Genomic DNA, 18,543 nt, shown 5'->3' with positions numbered 1-18,543 from the left:
GGGTCTTTTCACGTTGGTTCGTGATGGCGGGTGACATAGCGAGGTCGCTTGGTGGCATGGGCAACGGAAGCATCGTTAACTCTTTAACTGCCTTAACTCAACAAAACTTCGAAAAAACTTCGATCGAAGTTATGGAGGACTTGCGAGAAGGACAGTTCTCAGAAACAGGACTCACGAGAAGGATTTTCTCGGGGTACGGCTCGTTACACCTTTAAAACGACATTAATGTACCACGCAGAGCATAAATTCAGTCTGGGGGGGCGTTTGTGTACCACCGACGGATTTCCAGCGTGGCCCAGACCAAAGAGGCCACACGTGCGACAGATCCCTGCCGAGTCGCTCCAATCGACATTACTGAAGGGGATGGGGGAATTGAAAGAGTTGTTGATCGCTCTTTCATCCCCTCTGTATTCAAGTGATCCCTCTGTCGACTTTGTTCGATGCGTGCAGCCGCCAATTCTCGTGTCAAGTCGTAGGCTCTTGCGATGCAGAATCTCTAAGTTGTTCGGGGCTTACAACGTCGACGGAACGATATCTTGAATGCGGCTCCTGTTTGAAATTGGCTTCGTGTTCCCGCTCGCATTCCAGAACTGTGATGGATAGAAGCTGTGCTGTCGAGTGAGTGAGGAAGTTTGGGGGGCGATTGGTTAACGTGCGTCGTACTCACAAGGAAAGGGAATATTTACATGGAAAACTGTGCATTTTTAGCTGTATTTTCGCGTCGTTCATATAATTGCCTTACACAAGTCCTTGTCGAAGTGCCGACAACACACTACAGTACTGTATGTCCTTGGAATTTGAGGTGGAATGACAAACACGGAACATATAACGGAATTCAAATCGACAAATTCGATGTGGCAAATATGTTCTGACTTTTTATCCAATCATATGCACAAGTGATCTGTTAGCATCAAACGAACCTCGCTCGGTCGGGAACAAGTGTGACGGAGCGTGTCGCTCGGGATAGCTCCGTACGGCACTCGAAATTGCGACAGGACTGGGCTGGGAGCTTTGTCGTAGACAGAAGTTCGACCTGTGGCATTGCGCTCTGATGGAGGTGAACTACACGACGCGAATGTTGCCTATTTCGTTCGAGAACACATCGATAGAATCAATTCAATGCGTCCTCGATGGATATAATACACGCGTCGGGTGTAGCTTCACTTGACAGCGTGAAGTTAGCGCTACAATTGGCATGTGCGGCATAATAATAACCAACTGATGCTGCCTCATCACGTGCGCGCCAAACCAGCATACATCAAGAGGAAGTACAGCGCGAATTGGTACAGTGGTAACAACACCTTGTCCAGTTGGGCAAACACCACGCACAAGCGGCAAGGTAACCAAAAAAATACATGCACGTCACCCTGCCGCTTCTACGCCTCGAGAAGTCCGTGCACGTCACGCTGCCACGTCATGTCCCCAATCGTTTGAAAAACCGATATTTTAACCAATCAGAGGCTGTTTCTACCACCATAAATTCCAATGCACGTGACAAATCCAAAGAAGGAACAAGGAACACATCGTACAGGCTATCGTCACGTTTGCGCGCATTGACGCGCATAGCGTGAATTTACAAGTGTTACGCTTGACCTAATTCACGCGAATTCAGCTCCTTCGTGCCAGCTCCGGTGGGCACGCAATGCCACACCAGCCAATGAGTTGTGAGCGCCTTTTCTACACACAGAGCCACGTGGGTAACGCTTGCAATGTCGTGACGAAATTTAAGCGATTTCCACCGTTTAATTGGTCAAAATGTCATGAATAATCTATTTTCCACCAATCGTTGCACCAAATCCTAGATATCGCCTGTCTCGCGTGTTTTTTTCTATTTGCAGGTAGTTCGGCTGGCTGAACGCGGTATTTTTTATACGGAAATTCAATTCGGTCGTTGAAGTACAACATATCGACCGCCGCCGCCGCCGCTTGAGCAGAATGTGGACCCGCGTGAACTTGAAGAAGGAGACCGTGGTGGCGGACTCTCGGCAGGCCAAGGCATATCGGCGGGCATGCGACGACTTCTCAAACGCGTTCATGGAGGGAAAGTATGTACGTGCGCAGTGATCGCGCGACGATCATCGCAACGTGGACAGCGCGTTTCAGTCGACTCCCACGACGATGTGTAGGCACACGTTGCAGGAACTCCTCAACGAAACGATGAGCGAAGGGCTTTTGGTGTTTATTTCCGACCACATGCATCCATCCATGCGAAGCGCACTTCACCATGCCGAACGCGTCCACGAGTGTGTCGCACTGGCGTTGGGATTGAGTCAAGACCCGTCCAAGGTATCGCGCGATCTGTTTTAATCGACGAATGTGCGATCGACTCCCGAACGATCACGTTCCACCTTGCATAGCTTGTGTCGAGGGCAACACAAGATTTGGCGCTAGGCTTGACGCTGCTGCTGAACACGAAGAGCACGATTGCGCAATGCTGCACGACATACCAACCTGGGCATGCCGACCGGTGCACTGGCCTTTGGGCGTGGTGCTTTGACGCGATGGTTGACGCTGTTTCGGCTAAGGCAAAATTTTACCTTCCCAACGACGATGACGACCCAGTCGGCCGCATGTGCGTTGCCTTCGCCACGGTACGACGACATCCTTCGGCATATTGTTATTCGATATTGCTTTTGATGGGTATTCATGTGGATCTGACGCGGGTAGATCATTCGCCACGTTGTCATGAACTGGAACAAGGGCGCGTGCGTGCTGTACCACCTGAGCCAGCACCCGGCGCATGTCCGCTTCATGTTGGACCACGTCGAGTACGACGACATGCGTGACGCGATTGTTCGTTTAATCTACTGCGATCATTCGTACGCCACGATGGAGCTCGTGAAAGGGGCCAAGATCATCTCGCTGCTCCTCCAACGCCTCACGTCCTTGCCATGGTCCGCCGACAAGGACAACGTCGAGAGCGTCCTGTGCTCACTGATCTTTGCGCCGTACATTTCGCCTCGCGGCGACTTGATTTTTGTCAAGTCGATTCCGAAAGACAAATTGACGGGCGAGCCCGACTACGTCCAGCTGTGTGGTACATCGCGAGACATGGCGTACACCCCCATGCGCCTCTTTACGTCCAGGGTACGCACGTGGTGTTTTCCCGTTTGGATGCACCTCTAGCGTGAAGTTGTTTTGATCGGACATTGGCCGTCGGGATGGTCATTGCTCTTTGATATCGAACACGCGTCCGCGCCATGGACAGCGGTTGTTGTGGCGTTGGGTACTGCTGGCCATGGAGTCGATTGCAGTGGAATGGATGGATTGCGTTGCGATGTCTCGAAAGGATGGCGGCCGTTCGACTCATGTCATGCGTTGTTGTGGATAGAAAATTCGTCACTTGGTACACATGGTGATGGAACAGCACCACGTGCCTTCGATCGCCCAAGGCATGCTGGATGAGTTTTCGCACTACGGTCTGACGACAGCCCGAGGTAACCCCCCCTCCATTCGACCGTGCATTTCGTCGCACTCACATGAGGGACCAGTGTCGTTTGGGTGTACCCGCCACTTTACCTCGCTGTGCGAGCTCGTGACGACAGTCGAATTTTCCGAACGAACAGGGAAAGGCCACATTGGAATCGAATGCCAGTACATGCACTGCCAAACCCACGTGATGGTACAAGGCAAGCTGGTCGTGAATGGCCAGCCCAATGTTCCCGTGGTACTCAATTGTATGTTGGGTCTGAGCATCGAACTGCCCGACGCGGCGCCGCAAATCGTCGCATTGGAAATCATCACGTCTGTCGAAGCCAGATCGAGCATGGAAGTCGTCGTACATTGCAAAGGTAAGTGCATCCAACTGCGTTTCGACTTGCATGGATGGCACTTGAGCGAGTGAATCTGCACACGACCCCTGACAAGTTGCATACCGTCCTTTTTACTTGCGTCGTGGGTTGTCGTGCGACGACATGAATCGATGGCCACACGAGCACTGCGTAGGCCGAGACGATGTCGTCCTGACCACTGCATCCAGAGCTGACAAAGAGATGTGGATCACCCATTTCGAAAACGCTCTCAAGGGCAACGTCGACGAACTCGACATCTTTTGCAGCGACGACTGGAAGTCCAACATTGAAGAGTACCAAGGCCTTCGGCTCGCTGTCGTTGAAACGATGGAGCAGCGGGCGGTGGAGCTGTCGTTGCATGTCAAGGCGATGGCTGGAGCTGCCGCATGGCCGTTGCTGCACCTGTGCGACTTGGTCCAAGCAATTGTTGGGATGCAGTCAAAGCGGTACGTTCGAGCTTGGTGTCGACCGCACGCGTCGTCACTGAATATGCTCAAGTTGAAAGGTTTTCGTAGAATGGACACCATGCTCGTGGCTTGCGGCCTCGTTGACTGGTTGCTTGATGCCTACACGACCGTCCACACGAGCTGGATCCTCACTCGTGTGTCTCAAATCGTCGTATTTTATCTGAGCGATCCCAACTGCAAACGCAGCAGAACGTGCCCTGTCGTCGCACACGTCATGGAGCACGGCCCGAACAAGTTGCAACGGGGGCCGTCTGGCTTTACCCAGTGCATCTTTGAAACCATCGACCAGTGCTTGCAGTACGTCGATTCATGCCAAGGATGTGGGTTGTGTCATTTTCGTCGTGTAGTGTGCCGCACTCGAACAGTTCGTTGCGGGTCGGGCAATTGGCGTCGGAGAGCAAGGCATGGATGGACATTCTCCATGACGTGGTGCCACGAGCCGAACCACTCCATCCATCGGCGATTCCGTCGATTTTGAAATCGGCAGCGTTTTCCCGCCCCCCCGCGTTTCAAAAAGGCAATTCGTTGAAAGGATGTGATGCGGCGGGCCTCTCATCCAGCTGTAGATATCTTGGACCTCCTCGCCCAGCCGTCCTTTGCATCGTACGACATTGGCTCTTCGTTTCTGGTCGGCAACGGCTGTGTGTTTGGGTAAGGCCGTGATCGTGGTCTGCTCCGTTGCGCGAGCATTCAACACCACGACGGTAGATACGTCTACAAGCAAGAGGGCCATTACTGGAAGCGGGCGCTGGTCGTGTTTGAACAATCGTCGTATAAACTGTGGTCGTTTATCCCGTCGCAGCAAAAGCAATACGCCGCCATCAAGTACGACAAATGGATGTGTCTGCAAGAAATGGCACCCTTAACGTGGGATCGTAGCTGGCAATGGATGGTGCCGACGTCAGTTGTGCCGCACTTCTGTCAAGGCGAAGACGAACTCCACACGAGCATCGGCCACCACGGGTTCGACGTCATGTCGGATGCCCAGCACAACAACGTCACGTGGAATTTTTGCACGACGGCCTTGCACGAACGCGACGAGTGGCTGCAAGTGCTCGAGACGGCCGCGGCCACGATCGCCGCGATCGGTACGCCAGGGACGCGTTGGCATTCGACCTGAACACGTTTCCATGTCATAGCGCAACACACTATGACAAAACCCCCATCGAAAGGGTCCAGTCGCGAGTGCGTCGGCTGCCAAGTGACGTTCCACGTGTTTCGACGGCCACATCCGTGTCTCCGATGCGGGCGACCAATGTGCTCCAAGTGCACCAAGGTTGGTGTGCATGGGACTGCTGCGATTGTGGATGGGACTCTCGTGTGGGCCATCAAGTCGACCGAAGTGTTATGACGTGTTTCATCGACTGCGGTGTTTTTCCATCGATGCGTTTTCAGTGGCATATCCTGTGCTGCGCTAACGGATTTACCTGTCTGACAATTACGTTGTAGAATTACATGAAGCCAATTCCTGAAATGGCCATCCACACACCGGTGTGCCACTGCCAAGAATGCTTTGAATCGACGGGCGGCGCCATGTCGGAGATGTTTCCAACGCTCATTCAAGGCGGAAGTCCATCGTCCATGAATGGCATGGACGGGAGCGCGGCGAGGGACGTGGACCGCGTCGGCCCAGACCTTGACAGCATCAACAAATCGAGGCAATCGGGGTCCAGGCGCCAGCTCTACCACATCGACATCACGACCGAGAGCGATCACTCGGTCGAAGACGATCTCGAGTTCTCGAGCACGCGGGGCGTCACGTTTCCGACGACGCCACTTGAGGTCGAAGACGAGCCGTTTGCATTTCCTCCCAGTCCTCCCACTGCCAAATAGAATCCCGTCGAGGTGACGACCTCCCACGCCATCGGTAGCTCTGAAAAAAACGACAACCGGTCCACCAAACACCGTGCCAATTGTTTTGGCGGTGCTTGAGTACACACTTCACGTCGACAAAACAGCATCGCACCCGGCTGCACATCTGGGTAGTACTTTCGTGGACTCGCGAGCAAGATATAAGGGCTTTTCGACGTGGGCATGGCCGAGGGCGGTACGCGAGCTCAGTGGCTCACAGGCGCTCGCGAACAAAGGCGACGTGACGTGCCATGGAACTCGAGACGTGACGAAATTCATCCTTCGACTCGCTCTTCCGCTACGGAGATGGTCGTGTTTGACGGCAGATCGGCCATGACTCTACACGCCGCCTTCACGCGATAAGCGCGTCGACGAGAGCGGTGTAGTAAGTTGGGTCAGTGATGGCATAGTACGGCTCCACTCGACGGAGAAAATGCTCCTTGGCGACTGGAAACGGAACGACGACGCCAGTTTGAACGTCGCGCACGTCCACAATATGGGCGTCTGTTCTACGCAGACGAATTGCTGATGATCAAAGCCAAGATGAAAAGCTGGTCACGTACTCTTCAACGTGATCGTCGAAAAAGACTGACGGAAACGCAGGGTCGACCAGGAGCAGCTAATGCAGCATAGTGTCACTGCATGGAAGTCGTTTCACTGAAACGTACCTTGCCATATTCGGCGTGTTCGGCGTGGGTGCTCCACCACTCCCAATAGTCTCGCAAGGCAATCACGGACCGCGTCGAGAGCATCGTTTGAATAGTTGAGTGGACGGCATTGAAGCCCCGGACGATTGACACAGCTGGCATGCATGGCGCACATGAGCTTATCGGTGCATTCACGATGCAACTTGATAGCTATACCAGGTTCGATCGAAGAGGCGTAAAATTCCGCGGGCGAGTTGGCGGTATTGGATGCTTGAAATGGGACTTTCTCCAACGTGTTGAGTGCCAAGACGGTCCCATCGGCGCCAAAACCATCTACGACGTGCAATGTTGTCATGCATGCGGCAAAACCTTGCAGCACTAGCAGAAACCAATCGATTGAGGAAAACGCACCGCGGTAAAACGTGGCATATGGGGGCTCAAGTCGCATCGACGGCGACAGATATCTCTATTGGTACGGAACAAAATATAGCACGAGCAGCATGAGGAACGGCACAAGGGCAAGGAACAAGCTCGTGCTGCTGCGCTATTTACCCCAGGGAATAATGGGTGCCGCCCTTCAACGAGAAAATTGATTTCGTTGGCAACTTCGACAATGTCTTGGCCAAACGTGCGAAACACGACCTTGACGTCGACCGTCGCTACGTCAATGTTCATGAGCCTGCTATGCGCTTGAACCGTCGAAACGGTATGCCGGGTCACAATCGCCGATTCATGACGTACGGTGGTGTTCAATGTGAAAGAGCAAGTGCAGGAAGGACGGCAAGATGTAATATCGACCGTCGCCCCACGCTTCCTTGAGCCCACAGTCCGCCATAGTTGCAGCAGCAGCCTAGAATTTCACAAGATATGCGTGAGATGCATCAAGTTGGTACGTCTGTGGCCACCTTGGCGGCATTGCGAAGGGGTCCGTCGGGAAAGTATAGACTCGAGAGCACGTGGTCGTACGCCGCAGCAATGGGATAGCCTGGTCCGCTTGTGAAGGCCGATTGCAGCGCTGTCCGCTTCTTCTTTTGTGCTCTAGATTGTATCGCGTTCAAGATACCACAAAAGGAGCGATTCCACCGACTTGTTGAAAGCCTTAACGTGGTTCAACGCGTCCGCTTCGCCGTGCATGCTTTGATATGGATACAACGTGTCGACAAATCTCTTGTACGTGACAAGGGACGGAGCTGGTGGTGCCAAGGAGGGCTCGTTGGACACACACACCCACTACATCGTTCGCAGTCCAAGTCAATCATGACGTCACCCCACGTAGTAGTCGGTAGAAGTTTCGTTGCATACTTCATCTCCTTGAACTTGTCCATACGTGCACTCAGCGAGGAGATAGTTCAATGTATTCTCCATCGACCGTCCACCCGCCACATCGGACATGAGGATGGTTCGATTCAGGTCGAAATGGAGCACGAGCTTCTTCATCATGCTGGCTGGTGGCGGCGGCGGGCTGGCGGTGGATCTGCGGTCGCTTCAGTTCCTATCCTGCGTTGACATTGGTCAATTAAAATCCAATGAATTTCATTATTCATTTTGATTGGATAAAACTACATTGACATATATATCCCGGGAAGAAACGTGTGAAAAAGGATATTGTTCAACATACGAAAATACATTTTTTCCTGACCATGTCGGGTTTATGTGACCACCTGGGTGCGTCGCCAACACGGTCACTGTTGTCATTCTTGACGACGCTTTCAAGCAACAGCAAGCCACTGCAGTCTTCTCTCCATCTCTTGTCTACACTCTCACGTGAAGCTTCTACTGACGAAGGCCCAAAGTGGCTCAAACTTCTCGCTGCTGGGGTTCTCGCTGCTGTCACGCACATAAGTATGTTCATGTGCGATAAAACCAGCACGCGGGATCTTTGGAAACGTATGTCCTGAAAGAGATATAGAGTACGGAGTTCCAAAGCAAGCAGCTGCACCAGCGAAATGGTTCGTGGTGGCCACCAGCGTGTGTATACGGCGGAGTTTCAACTAATGCAGCCAGTGTGTGGTGTGCGCGATCGTAGTGCTGTTGATTGCTCCTGACGCAGGCGCTTCAAAGCGTGGTGCGCTGTTTCATTCGATCTCTCAGTACGACGAACATCTTGCCATCGAGAGTAACCTTTCTAATCCCTATCAGCGGAATCTCCTCTTTTTGTCGCTCTCAAGACATGTGGAGGCGCCTGACTCTGTCCAACGCCAACTCAGGATTGTATTGGGTGGACCATGTATGTCACTCCATCGCCATCACATAATCCACAGCCGTCGCGGCGTGTGCTGTGTCCCCCATGAGTAAACACAATGACGTTTACAGCGTGAGTGGCCGTCGAATCACCAGCATATGCCGCGCGGCCCGTCGTGCGCTTACCGAGATCAGACAATTTGTTCACAGGACGACCGACATTCCGCAGAACCCGGATGTGTTTATTCCTTTCAGACATATTCATCTCCAGATACATCCAAATCCGGCATGACGATTGGATACAAAAGACATAACGTTGTCGTGGAAGCCGTACTCGAATTTCTCGAAAGTTACTCGTGCGTGGCTTTGCCACGTGATGTGGCCAAACTTTGGAGGCCAATCAGGCGGGGTCTGCTATGCGTCCGTGGCGTTGTCGCGCGAGCTCAAGTTGTACTTGGTCAGAACTGCATTGTCAGTGCGTACGAGAGCTCCATCGCGAACGCCCATGAATTCGAGCCGCAACGGCTGCCAAGACGCACAGCAGGCGGCTGCGAGTTGCGATGGGTCGTCGTCTAGCGGCATGAGCGTCACGAGCTACAACGCAGGGGATGGTGCCACCGGCGGGTCGTCCCATGACCAGATGCAGCTTGAAGCGAGGCGAGCAAGGCGTCGCCACCGAAGTAAGATCAACCAACGCAAGTACCGCGCATGGCAGCGTGCGGCCAACAACCAGCTCCAGCACGACGTGAACGAGCTCCAGACGCATACCAAGCGTTTGGAATCGCACGTGCTAGCATTATACAACGGCGAACGGTTCCTCGCCGAAGAGAAAAGCATTCAAGAATACGTGCGCTTGTTCGCCCATGGATTTGACCGATCCGAGAGGCAAGTGACGTTTCTGCGCTACTTCATGGCCCCCGACGTGTGGTGTGGGGGACAGGTACATTTTCGCCCTGCCGTTTGATGTGGTCGAAAACTTGCTTATTAAAGGTTAGCACGGCATAGACCACGTGATCGAGTTGTGGGAAGGCGTCGGTGCAACCTTTGCGCCGTTTCGACTCGAGTTTGTACACGTTGCCGGGCTCTTTGCCCTGGCCGACGACGTGATCGTCCAAGCGAAAGTAATGGCTCACTTGAAGCTCAACCCCGTCGCCCTCGACGCTGTCTTTCCCAACTTGACCAAGAATCACCCCGAGTTGGCGAAAAAGCTCAAGAACCAAGTGCTGCCACTGCCGCTGCTCCCAACGTTTGTCTTCGACTCTACCAAGCGCGTGGTGCGAATAGACTTCGAGGCGAACGTGTTCACAGCGCTCGTCGCCCTCTTGGGCAACGTCCACGACGTGGCCACGGCCCTCGACGGCGCTCCATGCCATCTCGACGCGATCCTCAAGCGCAGGAAACTGTCGACGTAAACTCGTGTAAGATTTCCATTATTTATTTATTTATTCCTGACGCCAAACAGCATCGTGTGGAGAGCCAGCGCCGGCCTCTCAAGCGTCGGCTCGCCACCGCCGCACAATCGCAAGTCGGAAATACGATACGGTCACTTACACATAGGGGAGGCAGGCAAGAGCACGCGAGCTCCGAAGGGGGTCCGCTTTTCCTGGCAGCTCTGATTCAGGAACGGATCCTGGAACATGTCATCCTTCGTTGAATCGTGCCGACGTAGTGGAGAGATGGAAGCGGTACCAGGGTACAGGCTCATGCTTGCCTGATTTCGCTTCGACTTCCCAGTCGTAGCAACGCTATATGGACTCTGCACGAGCATGGTTGATTTGTTATTGCTGAACCGATCGATCGTTCGCGCCTTCATGGAAGGGTTTAGCTGGGAGAAGCATCGCATCGGGCGCGATCCCGATTTCTTTTGTTGCAGCGTCGACGTCTGCCAACGCCCTGTGGATATTCCATCGCTTCGATCACGTTTGCATCAGTTACTTGTCGGTCGAAATGCTTGGAGTAGAAGGAGCTCTGCACGACGCGGCAGGTGGGGGACGCAATGCCTGGACCATCGCGAGAAATAAGTAAAGCCGCGCGACTGCCAGTCGCCCACACCAGTCGCAGAACAACGGCTCCAGTCAATAACATGGTGCTGCACTGATGCCACATCTTTGGGCTCTCAAGACATCTTTTCGTCGAGGTGCAAGAAAGGCTCTTACCATGCACACGTGTTCTGTGGAAAGAAGCGCTGGATGATTTCATCTTGTCGTGGGGAAGTCTCGTAACTATGTTCGATGGGTCGAAAGTACTCCAGAAACGATAGATCCTCGGCGTGGCACGACAACCCTCGCTCGAGGAACGTCACGGTTGTTTCCAGCCGCCGAGTCGCCCGGTGCAGTTTGTCCAAGTGGTGTTCTCGTCGGCACTTCAGACCGATTTGGTTTTGCCTGTACCTCGACTGGTCGACTGTTCACTGCTGTCCGTGTCGAATGGATCGATGCGCCACCACGACGATAAACATGCCTCATCTTACACGACATTTACAGCCCCGCCATGAAGCGCAGCAACCACGTCGAGGTGCTGCGAACGATCCCTGCCGTTAGGTCTGTGATGCCGCATTGGATGAAGCACGTTGCGAGGTTTCTACCTTCCACCGTACGCGTCCAATCGGTTGTTCCTGGTTGTATGTGAAAATGGCACGTTCCTGTCTCCACTTGGGGACAAGGTGCCCCATAAATAAAAGGACAACTGGTCTACGTACTCACATCACAGCCCCATTCAAGGCGGTGACGTCCAGCCGCTGAGTCAGCCGTAGTAGCACGCGCCGCCCCTCGCACGACCTTGGATTTACCGGTTACAATATGCAGTATCCGGATAGCATCAACAGCTTGCACGAAGCCAAGTCGACGGCAAGATAGTTCGCGTGGGAACGACGACAGCACCACGACCTCCGCCGCGAGCTCTCATGGCTTGACAAGGTCCATGAAGTCTCTCTTCAATCGAACGTATGATTTTTGGCCGAGTTGTACCAGTGCTGCAGGGCCACCTCGACCATACGAATCTCAAAGTCCGCCAAAAGCCCCCGCCAACCCAACTTCGTTCACGTTCGTATCGCATATTGCGTTTGGGACGGTGCTGCCTCATGAAGCAAGCCCCATGATGCGCGGATACGGTGACAGCGATCAACACGTAGTTTTGGGAGATGGTGGGCAAGGTAAATCAAGAGCTAATAGAACATCTGCTTGCCAACCCACTCGACGTGCAATTTAACAGTATGGCCCATGCTAACTCGATGCCACACCCCACTCTGGGCTCTCCAGCCTAACCAGACCCCTCTACCTTTAACATTTGCATGACGAACCATTGCAACATGTTGTGGAAGGTGCATATCCATGGCGTGTAGAGTTGAGAAATCCCTGAACTATCATCGATCGTGGAGTAGAATTTGAAAGGCATTGAGTTTCCATCGTCTCCAGCCTCCACGATTGAAGTGGCTGGTACATCCGATCGAGCCGTGGTGAACACATCGATTGCTGCTCGCATCGCGAAGTAGGACAAGGCCATTCTCCATAGACGACAGCAACCCCGTGGCACCGCACCTTGTGTCGAAGGGTATTTCATTCGTCTTGACTCGGACACTGGCTCGTGTCCGTGACGGAAACGAACAGAAGCGGCACCATGCCGTCGAACACGGCGAACGTGACATCCTCGGTAATGCAAACAGCAAGTGGCCCGCTGAGTTTGGGTCAACACGACCCACGGGTACACACCATTCGCCGCGGGGGACCCATACCATCCATGGCCAGCAAATGCCTGCGCCGAGTCCATCCTGACGTCGGGGTGAGTGGTCCAGGTCGTGCAAAGCCCGTCCATCCTTGTGGCTGTGAAACGACGTCCAAGTGTTTGCAAACGTTTACGAAACGAGACCGAATGCAATAACGAACGGGATAACGAACGCGATAACGGACGTCAAATGTCGTCGGACGTCGTGCATCCGGTCAGCAAATGACGGCATCACACACGGGCTCGCCGGCGTCGTGCACAGCCAGCACAAGCACGTCAAGGGCCCCAATGCCTTTGGTTGAATCTGACCTTCACCGTGGCCAGCGCGTGATATTAGCTTCGTTTGACGCTATCGGGTCCTTCAAGCAGCGTAGCGTTCGGCTGGATGGCTGTTTTGGCTGCGGCCACTGCCACATCGTCCAGGTTGCCAAACTGATGAAGCAGTGCTTCGACCACATTCGCGTTGGAGGCTTGCCACGTAACTTGTTTGTGTTGGTTAAACAAATACGTAGTATGGACGGGTAGCAGCAACGGCGTGCGCAACATTGTGGCCACCAAGTCTGGCCGACACATAACTTGAGGGAAAATCGTTTGGATGGTTACCATATTCATGCCCAGCTCGGCCGAGCAATGGAGTTCCACCAACGCGCCGTCACGGGTGTTGAGCAATGGTGTGATCCGTGCACACTCGATGTGGAGATAGGTAAACGAGGACATGTAGGATGTCCACATCGACCTCACGACTTCCACGCCTCTCTATGGACAAACCATCTCCAAGTGAGCTCTTGTGAACCCACTGACACAACGAAACCCGTTCGTGAGACTTTCAATCATCGAGTTGACAACGTTCCATAGCACCTTACCTGATCGTTGCACCATCCATCCGGGTCGACGAAGAAGCGCAGGAACGCGTCCTGCCGCTCCGATCGCGAGTACCCATGCTCAAACAATCGTAGATACTCCAGAAGCGACTGTTCTTCCGCGTGGCACCACAGTCCTAGTCGATCAATGGCGTCTATGTGGCCTTCTAACCGCTGATTCACACGGCCAAGTTCCTCCATATCGAGGCGCTCCAGGTTCTTAGAGACGCGTAGGTTGGCTCGATACTTGCGCTGGTTGATCTTACATCGTTCCCGGCGTCGCTGAAGTCGCTCTTCGTCCGATCGCCGTGGCGCCCCTGCGTTTTCCATCCCTCGTGTGCGTCAGGATTGTATGTTTAAGGAATGACGGTCCTTGTTTGTGTTTAGGTACAAATTCGACAGAGTAATCGAATCCGGATATCATATCCGAACATCGTTCGACGTGACTTGTCCGAGCAACCCGATTGGGAAAGTCATGCGCGCGACGATAGTCATTCCGACACCATTCCGACAATTCGCGCGAAATATTGCCATAATTCTTTTTGCTCCCAATGAATTTCTATGAAAATCCTTTGAATTAATGATAATTGGGACGACGACTCGTTTAAAATGTCTGCGTGTGACTATTCAAATATGAGGGAGTGACGATGCGACCAAGTCACGTAGAGCACAACACTTGCGACACTGCAAGACTGCAAGGCAGACGATCACGAATCAAGAGAATGACAACAATGCATGACAAAAATGTCGATTCTAGGTTTCGTTAAAGCTCATTCGCCAATAGAGCTTTTCTTTCAATTGCACCATGACTCAGCTGACAAGGCGATGTCACTTGCCTGTACGAAATGTTTGTTCCACCTTGGGGTTGCTACATAACTGCATGTGTCCGTCAAAACGCGAAGTTGGACCAAAAGGCAGACGAGCGCTGTTGTGGTCGAAGGGAAGATTTTTCACATTATTATACTGTAGGAAACTACGATCCAAATTAGGATGCACTCCGCGACATGATTTCTGGTAAAATGACTCGAAATAATTTCACAGTTATACCAACCCGAGGGATGGTAGCATCGATGAAAGCATGACTGCATGAACGTGTGAGTGAAGTAAATTTACTTGTCGCGCGGATTGTTGCGTCGGGTCTGATGGCAGTGTCGGCTACGGCACACGCGACTTCATCCAAGTTGTCAAGATCGCAGATGACGGCGATAACGACGTTCGTGTGGTAGTATTCCTGCCACATCACGCGCTTAGTGTGACGTCGAATACGAAAGTGAAATGCACTGGCAAAGCAATGGTCCGACGAGCATCTACGAAGTCTTGTGGCTACATCACGCGTGGAAACACCGTTTGAATCGTGGCGTCGGACAGTCTCTCCTTGACCAAGACTTGCACTTCGACGAACGTCGTATCTGAGAAGCGGTCCACAGACGACAACCGCGCGCATTTGATGCGCAACGACGGGAAAAATTTGTGGTAGGACATCTACATGGTCCTGGTGGCTTCCACCCCTTTCTAGTCACCTCGCTAAACTCTGTCAGCATCCCCGTATATAACAAGACCACCATACCTCTTGGTTGCAATAACTGTCCAGGTCGATCCAACCGCTCAGACATGAGCCTTGGCGCGGCGACTCCACGTGCCCCTCTTAAACAGGAGAAGGTTCTCGAGAAAGGAATTTTATGGCGTAGCTCCACACCCCACTTCGGTGGATTGCAGCGACTTGCATTCCTGCTCTTGGTTGATCCTGCTCCGAACATCCATGTATACTTGCTGCTGGCGCTTCGCCTTGCACAGACTGGCGCGATACCTGCGCTGGTTGATCTTGCAGCTCTGTCGGTGCCGCTCCAGGCTTTCCTATTCGGTCGTGTCACCCGACAATTGCATGTCGTCAAATCGCGTTATCGAAAATCTTGGCCGAAATTATTTTGGTGCCGAATTTATCCAGTAAAAAGCAGTATCCGGAGAATCCACATAAAAAGAGGTGATGGAGCCTGTCACTTGGACAACCGACTTGCAGGAGCACGGCGAAGCGACTCGATACTCACTCGCAACTCAAGCTTGAGCTCATCGGCCGCTCTAACACGTTTTCGCGCACTGAGCCATGGTATGTTGGGTCCCACCGACGATGGGCTGGCGAATTATCCGGATATCCTTTATCGAAAAGTGACGTCACAACGGGCGAATGTGATTCGTCCGTTTCACGCCACAAGATGATGGGTTCGTATGTGGAGTCGATTGTCCGTCGATGCTCTCTCGGAAAGGACGCGCGTGGGTATGGAACGATAGCGTCCAACACGGTGGCCTGGAGGAGATCTGCCCATTGTGTAGAGAATTTGCATTGAATTTGACTAACCTAACTGTGTGGCTTGCCTTGTTCTCTGCTTGACCATGAATCTGGTATTTTGCTGGAAACGTTGGAGTTCTAGGGGTCGTGGCTGGAGAGGCGCTGAAAGCAGTCTCGGGGATTCATCAAAAAGCCGTGGTTTCAGTCTCAGACCCCAAACTCGTGCGACGACATAGGCACATGCTGTGTTTTCAATGCTTGCATCAATTCCATGCGTCGCAAATCGCAACACTTGCATTCATTTGAAAGAGTCGCATGCGCCGTCGACATTAAGAATATGAGAGCCTCGCACCGCGGATCATCGCGCTTGGCTGAATCACTCTGTTTAGCCGCAACCACCAAGTCAACGATGCCAAGCTGTTCCAAGTGGGCTTGGTCTACATTTGCTTATGAGAATGTCCACATCATGTTGTCGTTGAACACGTTCGCGGCATGCATGGGCAAGAGGAAAGGCGTGCGCAACAACGTCTGGCTTACAAAACCAAGCTCGACCATGCCCGCTCACTGTATGTGTAGGTTGGCTCTGTACCTGCGCAGGTTGATATCTTGCCTCGTTGTCGCCGCCTCTCGAACTTCTCCCTGTCGATATTTTCCGACATGGCATGCGGTGTGGTGGTGCATGACATGACGTGTTCGAAGTGCAAGCTGCACTCGTCACCTCCGACGCGCAACTCAGTTGACCGGATAATATTAACCGGAAGTTGTTTCGACTCGCCAACCTGAGTGATATGACTGACGCCACGATCCAAGCAGACCTGGCCGCTCGGAATGCATTCAAGCGAGCTACCAGGGCGTAGTTACATGTACGCTTTGCTGTGTGACGGTGGACGAAGTCAGTGCGAATTCTTTTCGTCGAGAGGATGGCGTTGACATGAGGATTCGTCGGCGCTGCATGCATACTTCTTCAGAGATTCTCGGGACAAGGGGAAGCATCAGAAGTGGTTCAATCATCCTGACGACTTGGCAAAACATCAAACTGGAACACACCTGGCCGCATCCAGCAAAGCCATATGGAGGAATGATTGGAATTCCACCATCAGCTCACTCTTGCGTGACCCACCCATGAAAAAGCCAAAGAGCCGCGTGGATGCAGTGATCGCATTGCGCGCACTCAGTCATGTTTGTTGCCTGGGACCGGTCACATGGATGTCATGGAGACCATTACTCGTTGGCCCTTCCAAATCGACGACAAGGATGGATCAAGAGGACGCCCCGGGCAAAGGGGTTGCCGATCGCTCGCTGCTTCTGCAGCGAACGAAGCCCGCATATTACGTTGCAAAGGGGATCGAAGAGCAGCATGAGGCTATGTAGACGAGATTTACGTTGTATGGACGTTCACACGGAGCATAGCGTTAGACTGGATGCCCGCGTTCGACACCGCAAAGGCAACGTCGTCCAAGTTTCCAAACTGATGCAGAAGCGCGCCAACGACGTCCGCGCCAGAGGTCTGCCGAGTCACTTGCATATTCCTATCGAAGGTGTACGTGGCATGCATCGGAAGCAGGAACGGTGTGCCCAGCATCATGTCCACGAGGTCTTGCCGGGAAATGACATGGGGAAACAGTGCTTGTAGCGCCGCCAAGGACACCCCCAACGTGACGGAGCAATGTGCCTCGATGATAACGCTGTCCAGCGACCATGCCACCGGGATCAAGCGCGTGCACGCAAGGTGCAACGACGTAAACGTGTCGCTGTACGATGCCCACATGGACATGACAGCCTCCACACCTTTCTATCCATTCGTATCATGTCAGGTAGCCTAGCAAAGGTGCGTGACTTACTTGGTCATTACAATGCCCGTCGGGAGCAACCCAGAACCGCAGAAACGAGTCCTGGCGGGGGGTGCGATTGTATCCGTGCTCAAACAATCGAAAGTACTCGAGAATGGACTGTTCTTGAGCATGGCACCACAGCCCGCTTCCCTCGACCGCGGCAAGGTGGCGTTCCAGTCGTTGATTCACCCGACCCAATTCGTCCATGTCGTTGCGCCATTTGGTCTTTGCATTCCGCAAGTTGGCCCGATACCTGCGCTGGTTGATCATACACCGAAGCCGACGCCGCTCCAACCGCTCTTCCTCTGTCGGCTTCCTGCCTTGTGCCGCGCCTGCCATCCCACTGGATGCCGAATAGCGTTATCACTTCGCCGATGACGACATGATTAGGTACAAAAATCACCTCGTAAACGTACCATACCGGATATCGTATCCGGATGTTCTCAGAGGCTGCGTGTCAACAATTGCACTTGATCGATGTTCAATGCCTCCGTGGTACTGAAAATCATCTTGAGAATTGTATTGTCGTTTTTGGTGAAAACTGGACTTTTCACTTCATCGTAGCAAACTGTGAGTACATCGCACACTATTGACGTAGCCAATCAAATCGCATTGCATACTTCGCACGATGTCGGAATCTGGTGTCCCGAGGCTGATCCGCGCTGTTGGCCGAGACCATGCGTCCGAGAACACGAAGCTACATTGCCTTTACGGCTACTATATGCTTGGTCTCTCCAAGACATACCTGGCGACTCTGTATGTCAAGCAAAAGTCTACAGTCGCTGCATGGATCAACCAGTTTGAGGCCACTGGTACAGTCGCACGAACCAACAGTGCGCAAAGGCTATTTCGAAAGATCGACATTCATAAACGGACATGGTTGCTGACACTCTACGAAAAGGAACCACTA

At 53.0% G+C, this 18,543-nt stretch overlaps 6 protein-coding genes across 11 annotated transcripts; 3 read left to right on the top strand and 3 right to left on the bottom strand.

Annotated features, from left to right (window-relative positions):
• The first annotated feature begins 1,885 nt into the window (after positions 1–1,885).
• Positions 1,886–6,209, top strand: H310_05338. Of its 2 annotated transcripts, XM_008870027.1 has the most exons (14): positions 1,886–2,045; positions 2,127–2,286; positions 2,358–2,591; positions 2,668–3,087; positions 3,332–3,437; positions 3,492–3,791; positions 3,946–4,237; positions 4,307–4,555; positions 4,606–4,775; positions 4,825–4,909; positions 4,967–5,083; positions 5,138–5,346; positions 5,398–5,534; positions 5,708–6,209. In XM_008870027.1, the coding sequence occupies exons 1-14, from the start codon at positions 1,936–1,938 to the stop codon at positions 6,089–6,091; spliced, it is 2,973 nt and encodes a 990-aa protein (XP_008868249.1). In that variant the 5' UTR covers positions 1,886–1,935; the 3' UTR covers positions 6,092–6,209. The 2 variants fall into 2 exon arrangements, with proteins under 2 accessions (XP_008868249.1, XP_008868250.1); XM_008870028.1 differs by having other exon boundaries at positions 1,886–2,286.
• A 17-nt stretch (positions 6,210–6,226) lies between these two features.
• Positions 6,227–8,196, bottom strand: H310_05337 (hypothetical protein; the record flags this gene model as incomplete). Of its 3 annotated transcripts, none has more annotated exons than XM_008870025.1 (10): positions 6,361–6,613; positions 6,673–6,728; positions 6,778–6,911; positions 6,973–7,089; positions 7,168–7,222; positions 7,309–7,415; positions 7,498–7,606; positions 7,662–7,794; positions 7,844–7,986; positions 8,059–8,196. In XM_008870025.1, 10 exons carry the CDS (start codon positions 8,194–8,196, stop codon positions 6,505–6,507), a joined length of 1,101 nt encoding a protein of 366 aa, XP_008868247.1. In that variant the 3' UTR covers positions 6,361–6,504. The 3 variants fall into 3 exon arrangements, with proteins under 3 accessions (XP_008868248.1, XP_008868247.1, XP_008868246.1); XM_008870024.1 differs by having other exon boundaries at positions 6,362–6,618; XM_008870026.1 differs by lacking the exon at positions 8,059–8,196 and having other exon boundaries at positions 6,227–6,618; positions 7,844–8,013.
• A 1,173-nt stretch (positions 8,197–9,369) lies between these two features.
• On the top strand, positions 9,370–10,744 carry H310_05336 (hypothetical protein). 3 transcript variants are annotated; one of them, XM_008870022.1, is made up of 3 exons: positions 9,370–9,877; positions 9,943–10,355; positions 10,400–10,744. In XM_008870022.1, the coding sequence occupies exons 1-2, from the start codon at positions 9,443–9,445 to the stop codon at positions 9,949–9,951; spliced, it is 444 nt and encodes a 147-aa protein (XP_008868244.1). In that variant the 5' UTR covers positions 9,370–9,442; the 3' UTR covers positions 9,952–10,355; positions 10,400–10,744. The 3 variants fall into 3 exon arrangements, with proteins under 3 accessions (XP_008868244.1, XP_008868243.1, XP_008868245.1); XM_008870021.1 differs by having other exon boundaries at positions 9,370–10,355; XM_008870023.1 differs by lacking the exon at positions 10,400–10,744 and having other exon boundaries at positions 9,943–10,389.
• A 238-nt stretch (positions 10,745–10,982) lies between these two features.
• H310_05335 (hypothetical protein) lies at positions 10,983–11,726 on the top strand. Its single transcript, XM_008870020.1, has one exon. It carries the CDS (start codon positions 11,169–11,171, stop codon positions 11,475–11,477), a length of 309 nt encoding a protein of 102 aa, XP_008868242.1. The 5' UTR covers positions 10,983–11,168; the 3' UTR covers positions 11,478–11,726.
• Positions 11,727–12,461: 735 nt separating this feature from the next.
• Positions 12,462–13,863, bottom strand: H310_05334 (hypothetical protein). The gene is made up of 2 exons (XM_008870019.1): positions 13,521–13,863; positions 12,462–13,413 (listed from the first exon to the last, which is right to left on the bottom strand). Exons 1-2 carry the CDS (start codon positions 13,845–13,847, stop codon positions 12,991–12,993), a joined length of 750 nt encoding a protein of 249 aa, XP_008868241.1. The 5' UTR covers positions 13,848–13,863; the 3' UTR covers positions 12,462–12,990.
• A 3,202-nt stretch (positions 13,864–17,065) lies between these two features.
• On the bottom strand, positions 17,066–18,005 carry H310_05333 (hypothetical protein). The gene is made up of 2 exons (XM_008870018.1): positions 17,643–18,005; positions 17,066–17,593 (listed from the first exon to the last, which is right to left on the bottom strand). Exons 1-2 carry the CDS (start codon positions 17,970–17,972, stop codon positions 17,180–17,182), a joined length of 744 nt encoding a protein of 247 aa, XP_008868240.1. The 5' UTR covers positions 17,973–18,005; the 3' UTR covers positions 17,066–17,179.
• Between the last annotated feature and the right edge of the window lie 538 nt (positions 18,006–18,543).

The sequence above is a fragment of the Aphanomyces invadans genome (assembly GCF_000520115.1).
Source record: "Aphanomyces invadans strain NJM9701 unplaced genomic scaffold supercont1.9, whole genome shotgun sequence".
Lineage (NCBI taxonomy): Eukaryota > Oomycota > Saprolegniomycetes > Saprolegniales > Verrucalvaceae > Aphanomyces > Aphanomyces invadans.
The sequence above is the reverse complement of the archived record's forward strand: the minus strand, read 5'-3'. Positions and strand labels throughout refer to the sequence as shown.

What these genes read in the sequence shown, in the direction of transcription:
- H310_05338 (XM_008870027.1), top strand. Translation starts at nt 1,936, where the DNA reads ATGTGGACCCGCGTGAACTTGAAGAAGGAGACCGTGGTGGCGGACTCT. An exon ending in TGCGCCTCTTTACGTCCAGG is followed by an intron (nt 3,088 to 3,331) that starts GTACGCACGTGG and finishes TGTTGTGGATAG; the next exon opens with AAAATTCGTCACTTGGTACA. An exon ending in AAGCAATACGCCGCCATCAA is followed by an intron (nt 5,084 to 5,137) that starts GTACGACAAATG and finishes GTGGGATCGTAG; the next exon opens with CTGGCAATGGATGGTGCCGA.
- H310_05336 (XM_008870021.1), top strand. Translation starts at nt 9,443, where the DNA reads ATGAATTCGAGCCGCAACGGCTGCCAAGACGCACAGCAGGCGGCTGCG.
- H310_05335 (XM_008870020.1), top strand. Translation starts at nt 11,169, where the DNA reads ATGGGTCGAAAGTACTCCAGAAACGATAGATCCTCGGCGTGGCACGAC.
- H310_05334 (XM_008870019.1), bottom strand. Translation starts at nt 13,847, where the DNA reads ATGGAAAACGCAGGGGCGCCACGGCGATCGGACGAAGAGCGACTTCAG. An exon ending in ATGGATGGTGCAACGATCAG is followed by an intron (nt 13,414 to 13,520) that starts GTAAGGTGCTAT and finishes GTTTGTCCATAG; the next exon opens with AGAGGCGTGGAAGTCGTGAG.
- H310_05333 (XM_008870018.1), bottom strand. Translation starts at nt 17,972, where the DNA reads ATGGCAGGCGCGGCACAAGGCAGGAAGCCGACAGAGGAAGAGCGGTTG. An exon ending in ACGGGCATTGTAATGACCAA is followed by an intron (nt 17,594 to 17,642) that starts GTAAGTCACGCA and finishes ACGAATGGATAG; the next exon opens with AAAGGTGTGGAGGCTGTCAT.